The 8,814-nt window shown below is 53.1% G+C and overlaps 1 protein-coding gene across 1 annotated transcript; it reads left to right on the top strand.

Moving 5' to 3' along the window:
* The first annotated feature begins 2,286 nt into the window (after positions 1–2,286).
* Fam83c (family with sequence similarity 83 member C) lies at positions 2,287–8,169 on the top strand. Its single transcript, XM_075963910.1, has 4 exons — positions 2,287–2,772; positions 5,214–5,381; positions 5,796–5,920; positions 6,250–8,169. Exons 1-4 carry the CDS (start codon positions 2,302–2,304, stop codon positions 7,670–7,672), a joined length of 2,187 nt encoding a protein of 728 aa, XP_075820025.1. The 5' UTR covers positions 2,287–2,301; the 3' UTR covers positions 7,673–8,169.
* Positions 8,170–8,814: the final 645 nt, after the last annotated feature.

Here is an 8,814-nt window from a genome sequence, read left to right as displayed (position 1 = left end):
ATACACAGGGAACCCAGCAGCTCAGGGACTACCTGCCTGCCTCTGGGAGCCCTGAACAGATCTCCCCTCCAATGAATCTAGAGATAAGGTCCTAATGAGGGCTCTCTTACTCTTGCTGCCCCCGCAGCTCATCACCCTCCCACAGACTGATTTTGTTTACCCAGCTTCTTAACACTCTAGTAAGTAGCCTACCAACCCCCCCCAGGGAAAGAACCCTTAAAGGACCTCCCTGTGCTCTGGTTTCTGCTGCACACCTAGGCTGAAACGGAAGCTTTTCAGGTCTTAGACAAAGCCTCCCTCACACCCTGCTCTCCTTATCTCTCTTCCCCATCTCCTATCCAGCCTTTCCTTCCATCCCTCTCCACCCTGAGTTCTCTTTCACAGGTGCCTGTATTCTAGATCTGACCATAGAACAGATGAACCCAGTTCAGTCATACTGGACTGGATATATACAATAAGGCTTTAGGGGGTTCCCAATACCCTCGTCAGATCTCACCCCTCTACAGGAGGGTGATAAACATTCTACCCCTACCCCACCCCCATTCTGCCGCCATGTGCAGTTGCCAACTGATAGAAAAACCTCTTCCCTATCCTTTGAGGACAACCCACATGTCCCGGAACCATGATCCATGACTCGTTGGGGCAGATACCTGCTCCATTTTCCTTCTGACCTTGCTGTCTGCCCTTTCTCTGACACAGCCTTGGAAGGCTCAGCCCCAGTGGAGGGGAACCTGGCTCCTACCAGGCTGAGAGCATCTCTGGAGCTCAGTGTGCTGGAAATGCAGCTGTCTACGCTTGGCACACAGGCGTAGCTGTTAAGACACTGGCTAAAAGGCAAGTTCCAAGCATGGCAGTTGATGTGGTTCAGGGGGTAGAGGCTTTGTCTAATGAACCCTTGGATTAGAACCTCAGCACTGTGGTAAACTGGGGATGGTAATGCACACTGTAATCCCAGCACTAGGGAGATGGAGGCCGGAGGACCAGAAGTTCATGGTCGCCCTTGGCTGCTTAGTGAATTCAAGGCTAGCCTGGGTCACATGAGACTCTGTCGTGTGGTGTGTGTGTGTGTGTGTGTTTGTGTTGCCAGCATATCTGCATGCCTGGTTCCCACAGAGGCCATAAGAGGATGTTAGACCTCCTGGAACTGAGAGTTACAGATAGATGGTCATGAACCATGGGTGCCTGGAAATTAACCCTGACCTTCTGCAAGAGTAACAAGTGTTCTTAACCTCTGAGCCAAACCTCCAGGTCCAAGACTCTGTCTTAACAGACAACAACAAAAGCACACTCCAACTTAAATGAAAAAGTCTTTATAAAACCTAGTACCATGTACAATGACTATGTGCCAATTAAAAAAATAATATTAATAAAATTGGGGGCGGGGAGGCAAGCTTCGGACTCTGCCAGAATCTCAGAACTTCTGGCATATTCAAGGTGTATATTTTAATAGTTCCTGGCTCTTCTTGGGAGTCAGAGGGAGGACTCCAAATCCAAGTCCTTGGAAGATGGGCTCAGAATTGGATTGAGGATGCTATGAGCACCGTGGTTATGGCAGAGGCCCGGGTGGGAGACAGATGGGTGCTGATGATTCTGGAGCTCTTATACGCTGTTCCACCCTCACTGGGGTCTTACATGTCTGTGGACTAAGGCGCATACACTAGCTACTGTGGTATGTTTGGGGGCTATGGCCAGTCTCTATGTTAGTGTTGGGTGTATGTGTTTGGTCAAAATGTGTGTGTGAACCTATAATCTACATCTGCATGCTGGTCAGTTGTCTGTGTGGTAGAAGATCTGCTTGTGTGTCTTGAGTCATTCATCTACCATGGTCTCTGTGTGTGTGTGTGTGTGTGTGTGTGTGTGTGTGTGAGAGAGAGAGAGAGAGAGAGAGAGAGAGAGAGAGAGAGAGAGAGAGAGAGACCTAATCTCTGAGGGTTGCTGAGGGTAAGGGTTGCAGGTTGTGGCTGTATATTCCCTGTAGGGAGTACTTGGAGCAGAGCCAGCAGCGTGCTCTAGGGGCCTGGCACCGCCACTTCCCTGAGCAGGCGAGTCCTAACAGCAGACAGACAGGTGGGGCTGACCCAACAGGTTCCCAAGGCCAGGGGCAACAGGGCGGAGCATGGTTCAGACTTAGGGTGGCAACACTTTGGGGGCCCGGCCACACATGCAGGGCTGGCAAACTGGAGGCAGTGTCTTCATCTTAGAGCAGCCAACCCAGGTGCAAGCCATGGAGCCTCGGGTGGGTAGGGCACGAGGCGGAGGCATACATTCAGCGGCAGCCTAGTGCCTGGAGGGACCCAGGGCATGGCAGGACCCCTGCGGAGCCGGGTGGAGGAGCTCAAGCGGCCCTGGTGGAGGGAGAGCTCACCCCTGGTGCTCCAGCACAGCGAGGCTGCAAGGCTTGCTGCGGACGCCCTCCTGGAGAGGGGTGAGGCTGCCTACCTTCAGGTCATCTCCGAAGAGCGGGAACTGCCCTTCCTCAGTGCCCTGGATGTGGACTACATGATCAGCCATGTGCGTGGGGTTCCCGAGCTCAGCGAGGCCCAGGGGTCAGAGACCCTAGGGCAGGACCGCCACAGCATGCTCTCTGAAGTTACCTCAGGCACCTACTTCCCCATGGCTTCTGACTTAGATCCCCCAGACCTGGACCTGGGCTGGCCCGAAGTGCCACAGTCCACAGGTTTCAGTCCCACACAGGCGGTGGTTCATTTCCAGAGAGACAAGGGCAAGAGCATCAAGGACCTGCTGCGATTCCTCTTCAGCCAGGCCCACACGGTAAGGGTCTCGTCTCACAAATGTGGATACAGATGTGGCTCACAGGGTGAAGGGGAGCAGTTTGGGCCATACAGAAGCTTAAGTGGGGAACCAGGACTAGAGTCTCTGACCTCAGTAAGATTCCCCAGCTGCCAGAGGATGGGTGGGTGTTTTATTTTCCGCTGGCACTCATGAACATTAATCAAGTATAACTTCACTCTTGCAAGTGCATTGAAATTATTGGAAGGGGTCCTTCTCTTTCATGGGAGTCTATCGCTTTGATCAGATTTACGAGAAAAAAAACCAAACTTTTTTTTAAAAAAGATTTTATCTATCTATCTGTCTATTTATTTATTTGAGAGACAGGGTTTCTCTGTAAAACAGCCCTAGCTGTCCTGGAACTCGCTTTATAGACCAGGCCTTGAACCTTGAACTCACAGAAGCCCGCCTGCTTCTGCCTCTCAAGTGCTAGGATTAAAGATGTGAACCACTACTGCCCGGCTTAAGCCTTGTTCTTATGTTCATGAGTGTTTGCCTGCATGTGTGTGCACCGTGTGCATGCCTGGTGTCAGTGAAGGCCAGAGGAGGGTGTCAGGTCCCCTGGAACTAGAACTACAGACAGTTGTGAGCCTCCATGTGTGCTGGGAATCAAACCAGGTCCTCTGGAAGAGCAGCCAGTGCCTGCTCTTAACCGTTGAACTGTTTCTCAGGCCCTCAAGAAAGTTTATGCATCCCTCACCCCCAGACTAAGGACTGAGCCATGGTGAACAGCTGAACTAATACCTTCACTCCCAAAGGAAGAAACTGAGGCCAGAGGGGGGCAAGAAGTTGCCTAGAGAGGTTGTCTAGGTCTGGGAGGGAAAAGGTTTCTGACTCTAACCCCAACATGGCTCAGCTCAGCTCATCCCCAGCTGCCTAGCAACCCCCTGGGCTGCATCAACAGCTGGGCCTGAAGCAGGGCCATGGGTTTTGGCATGGGCTAAGCTTTTAGTTTGGCATCAAGGAGGACTGTAGAACAGAAGCCACTGGGCTTGGGACATTAGGAAGGGGCAGCCACACCTGGGGAGCCCCTAGCCTCACAGCAGTGTAGCTTCATTGGTGGAGCCCTGGCTTCCACTCAGATGAGGGAATAAATATGAAAGCCCCTGGCAGGGTTTGAGATAGGGGTGGACTCCTGCTGCGGAGAGCCGGGAGCCCACCAGCACCTCCAAAGCCATGTTAGCAAGCTTGCCTGTGCCGTAGGCACGGGAGGGCTGAGCTTGATTGGCATGGAGAACCGGGTAATTAGCGAGGTTATTGCTGTTGTCATCACTGTCCCCCTTTGATCTTTCAGTGCCTGCTCCCCCCACACTGGCCAGACCTGTGCTGCATAGTGGAGAATTCCCCAGTGCCCTGCCTGCTCACCTCAATTAGACTTTTCTGCCCCTGGGCTAAGAGTCGGGCTACTGGGCTGAGCTGTCATTCATTCCCAGAGTGACCTCAGACATGTTTTGTTTTCCCATAGTCTAGTGTTCTTCATTTGCTAAGAAGGCAGCAGGAAAGGGGAGGGGCATGGTTATTGAGCCTCTGTTGTGTGTTCTGGCCAGCATTTTCACATGTGTCCTTCGTAGCTATGAGAGCCACTCCATTAGCAGACAAGGAAGCTGAGGCTCCCTAGGTGACCCCAGGACTGTACTTCTAGGAAGTGGAGGAATGTGGATTCAAACCCACTTCTTTTGGCTCCAAGCTGCAGCAGTAGGCTCCATCCCTCCTGCTCCTAAGCCCTGCAGAGGACAGAAGACTCTCACAGTAGAGACACTCAATGGGAAGGAAGAGCAGCTGGAGGCTTAGGGAATACCTGTATGCTAGAGGCACGTGCCTCAGCCCTCAACTGAGCAGGAAGCCCAGGCATAAGGAAAGGAGGGTTGTGAATACAAGCTGCCATACCAGACCTCTGCAGCTTCAAGAGCATCTGAGGTTTGGTAAAAGACAAGTCCCCAGCACTGGATTGCAGCTTCTCCCCTACTAGCCTCAGACAATCCCTAGGCCAGAGCAAAGCTGGTGCCAACGGCAAACATGGGAACCAGTCTGGAAAGCTGAGCTCTGCTTCTGACTCCCGCCTTCTCTGATTCTCCAAAGAGCAGAACTTCAGACTAACATAGCTGATGTACAGACATCTTTGAGAATCTGCTACCAGACACTGTCCATAGAACAATTCCTCGAAGGCTTTCCAACAACCAGAGCTTCAAGATAGTCAGTTCCCCCTGTGCCCAAGAAGAACGCAGGTTAAGGCAGGCATAGCGACACACTTCTGTAACCCCGATAAAAATGGGACTGAGACAGGAGTGAGCTCAAGGCCAGCTTGGATTACTGGGTTATACAGATGAGACCCTGTCAAGAAAAAAAAAAATCCAATTCCAGTGTCTGTGTCCTGGCTTTCAACCATACTTCTCCTGAGGCTGAACTTGCCCTGCCTCCTTCAGGTGGTGGCTGTGGTGATGGACGTATTCACGGACATGGAACTTTTGTGTGACCTCATGGAGGCCTCCAGCCGACGTGGTGTCCCGGTCTACCTCCTCCTGGCTCAGGAGCACCTGAAGTACTTCCTGGAGATGTGCTATAAGATGGACCTCAACGGGGGGCACCTGGTGGTCAGTATGGGCTGAGAGCTTCAACCACGGGGAGAGGAGGGAGTTGGGAGGAGGACAGCTGGCAATCAGTGAGCACTGGGGGAGCAGTGGGAATGGGACACGTGGTTTGGTTAGCTGTGGGGGACCAGACACCCCTTAGGTCACAGACAGAGCCTGAGGACCACTTTCTTCTTTTTCCCAATTTATTTTTATTATTTTAAATTATGGGTATGTGAGGGTGCTCATGGAAGCCCCAGGAATCAGACTGCCCTCCTGCGGGAGTCATAGGGAGCGGCCAGCCACCTCACAGCGAGGGCTGGGAATAGAACTCAAGTCCTCTGAAAGAGTGCTCTGAACTACCGAGCCATCTCTCCAGCCTGAGCGCCCCTTCCTGAAGGTTACCCTCCCACCCATCTCCCTTTGCTCTTGGCCCAGAACATGCGGGTGCGGAGCACATGCGGGGACACCTACTGCAGCAAGGCGGGGCGCCGATTCACCGGGCAGGCCCTGGAGAAGTTTGTCATCATCGACTGTGAGCAGGTGGTGGCAGGCAGTTACAGGTGAGACGATTAAAGGGAGAGGGGCCTGGCAGGGGGGCGGGGCGGGGGCTGCGCCACGATCTAGCGAGGGCATCTCAGATCTGCCTGCTTTGAATTTCTTCCATCAAACAAACACTCACTAGGCACCTGCTGTGTGGGAGGGACCATGCCCGGCTATTGATAGATGGGAGCCCGCTCTATTTAATGCCTTGGTATAGAAAGAAACGACTCCACGTGGGAAATAGAGGGACTTCGGAGACCCTCATCCCAGATCCAATTCTAGTACTGACTGCTCCTGTTGAGCCCGGGACTCTGTGCTTTGACTCCTGACTCTGGCCCTCCGTCCCCAGCTTCACCTGGCTTTGCAGCCAGGCCCACACCAGCATGGTGCTGCAGCTGAGGGGCCACATCGTAGAAGACTTTGATCGGGAGTTCCGGTGTCTGTACGCTGAGTCACAGCCTGTGGAAGGCTTCTGCGGCAATGAGGATCCACTGTCTTCCCGGGTACCTCGTCCTCCTCCTGTGACGCTGGCCTTTGGACCTGGAATTCCAAGTGCTACAGGCTCCTCCCCGTCCAGCAACAGCCTGGGCAGCATCAAGCACTCGCCTCTTCTGGGCCGGTCTTCCTATCTCGCTCTACCGGGTGGCGGTGGCTGCAGTGATATGGGCATGGGGTCCTCATCCCCAGGTCCTGCGCACCACGAAGCTGGTGGCCCACCATCCTTGTACCGTCAGCTCTCAGATCCTAACCACAGCTCAACTCCTGGACCCTACCGGGCCAACCTGAGCAAGCTGGGGGCATCTCCATGGTCCCAGTCCTCTCCTGCCCTCAACCACTGCAGTGCCAGTCCCTTGACCCTGACAGTGGGGTCACCTCTGCTCCCATGTTCCCGCCCCCTCCTCCACTTCACCAGGGGGGGCCCAGCACTGTCCCGACTTCCAGAGAATGGGTTCCCAGCAAGTCAAGAGCCTATCCTTCCACGAGGTCGCTGGGTAACTGGCCCAGCTCTGGAGACAGTGGAAGAAAAAAAGGTATCTCTGAGTCAGAGCCATGATCACCTGGATCGAATTGTCCCCTTCCCTAAAGCAGGAGGCCCCAATTCTAGAGTCACCCCCAATTCAGGTTCCCTTCAGCATGGTGAGCAGGTCCTAGATGATAGGAGATTGTCCCTGAGCCACAGCTACAGCCAGCTGGATCTCCTGTCCCAGGGTCAGGGTGCCCTGGAGTCAGGTTCCCTCAGACCTGGTGATCTGGGTCTAGAGGACAGGAAGCTGTCTTTAAACCACAACCATGGCCAATTGGACCTCCTGCCACAAAACCCCAAGGTCCAGGCCTCGAAAATACCCCCTGATGCCAATTCTTCAGCCAGGCACGACAATCAGAGTCTAGATGAACGGCGGCAGACCCTAGGCCACAGTCAGCTGGACCTCATCACCAAGTTTGGCCCATTCCGGAGCGAGGGGCCTGGACCCAGTGGTCCCCCAGAGCCAAACCCAGTTTGCATGGCCGGAGTAGGCTCTGCAGATGAGAAGCGACTGACTCTGGGCCACAGCAAACTGGACCTCATCACCAAGTATCATCAACTCCAGGGTGCCCGGCAGAGACCTGAGCCAGGCTTCCCAGGAGCTCCACTAAGTGGCCATCAAAATGGCAGTAACAATGACCTATTTGCACCCGAGAAACGGCTGACCTTGGGCCACAGCAAACTGGACCTCATCACTAAGTACAACAAGTCCAAATTCAAGCAGCTCCGAAGTCGCTTTGAGTCCTAACTCTGGTCTTGGCAGGGTCAGCCTCTCCCTCCATCCATCCATAGATTTGACATGTTCAAGTTCGAGACTCCAGCATGAGAGTATAAAGCTGGGAAGCTGCATAAGGAGGGGAGGCGTCTAGCAGTCCAGGTCAGATGCTCCCTGGGCTCAAGACTCATATACACACACACAGGCACACATACAAACAGAAGCCAGAGTTACTGGGTGTTTTCTGTATGTCCTGGGGCTGGGCACTTCACATCCGTTACTCCCATTCTTCATAGCCTCAAGATGGACCTCTTGTTGGCATATAGTATATTAAGTATTATTCTCTTCCACCCCGTTTTTTTTGTTTTGTTTGTGTTTGTTGGTTTATTTTTAGTTTTTGAAGCCAGAACATTATTTTCTGACTGATTGAAATCCTCAAGAATAACTGGATGCTGCAATAGCTGCCCTCTTGGGTTTAGGTTTTGTTCTTTTACGGAATCCATGTCTGGATCTGTGATAGATGACTTTTAGAGGCCTCATCCACCTAGTCCCAGTAGCGTGTCACTGCTTGGCCTCGGCACAGCAGAGCCACGTTGACCACAGGCCGGCTTCTGAAGGTGGTGGCCTCAGAGCCACAGCGGCAGCACAGTGCGACACTTTCCAAAGGAAGACACTCCTTTCCTCGTCTTTCTGCCACAGAGGCCAAAGAGTCCGGAAGACGGTCTTCTTGTTTGATAAGTTTGGAGTTTAGATGGGTAATTTGGAGGCAGATCCAAGTAAACGATGGGTTAGGGAACCCCGCCAGGCTGGAAGCCCCTGGCTTTAAACACGTATTTTGTTTGCACAGACCCAACACAAAGCATCTGTAGTTCCTGAGTCACTATGTACATAAAACACAGACACTACAAGGATGCCCAGGTGCCCAGACAGTACACACAGAACAGTGATCAGGTACCCAGAGATGTGTACAGTGAGGACACGTAGCTCCGTGCGATGAACTCACAGAACTTTAGCTGCAGGTGCTTAGTCTTGTCTGCCTAAATGAACGGCCACAGAGAATGCATGCAGTCAGTACACACTGCAGAACCCCCTCGGGATTCACAGACTATACACATATGACCCCCATCCTCACTCTGCTTGCAAAGCCCTGCCCTGAACATGCCAGAGAGCTGAAA

Source organism: Microtus pennsylvanicus, chromosome 2 (assembly GCF_037038515.1).
Source record: "Microtus pennsylvanicus isolate mMicPen1 chromosome 2, mMicPen1.hap1, whole genome shotgun sequence".
Classification (NCBI taxonomy): Eukaryota; Metazoa; Chordata; class Mammalia; order Rodentia; family Cricetidae; genus Microtus; species Microtus pennsylvanicus.
The sequence above is the reverse complement of the archived record's forward strand: the minus strand, read 5'-3'. Positions and strand labels throughout refer to the sequence as shown.

What these genes read in the sequence shown, in the direction of transcription:
- Fam83c (XM_075963910.1), top strand. Translation starts at nt 2,302, where the DNA reads ATGGCAGGACCCCTGCGGAGCCGGGTGGAGGAGCTCAAGCGGCCCTGG. An exon ending in TCAACGGGGGGCACCTGGTG is followed by an intron (nt 5,382 to 5,795) that starts GTCAGTATGGGC and finishes CTCTTGGCCCAG; the next exon opens with AACATGCGGGTGCGGAGCAC. An exon ending in GTGGTGGCAGGCAGTTACAG is followed by an intron (nt 5,921 to 6,249) that starts GTGAGACGATTA and finishes CTCCGTCCCCAG; the next exon opens with CTTCACCTGGCTTTGCAGCC.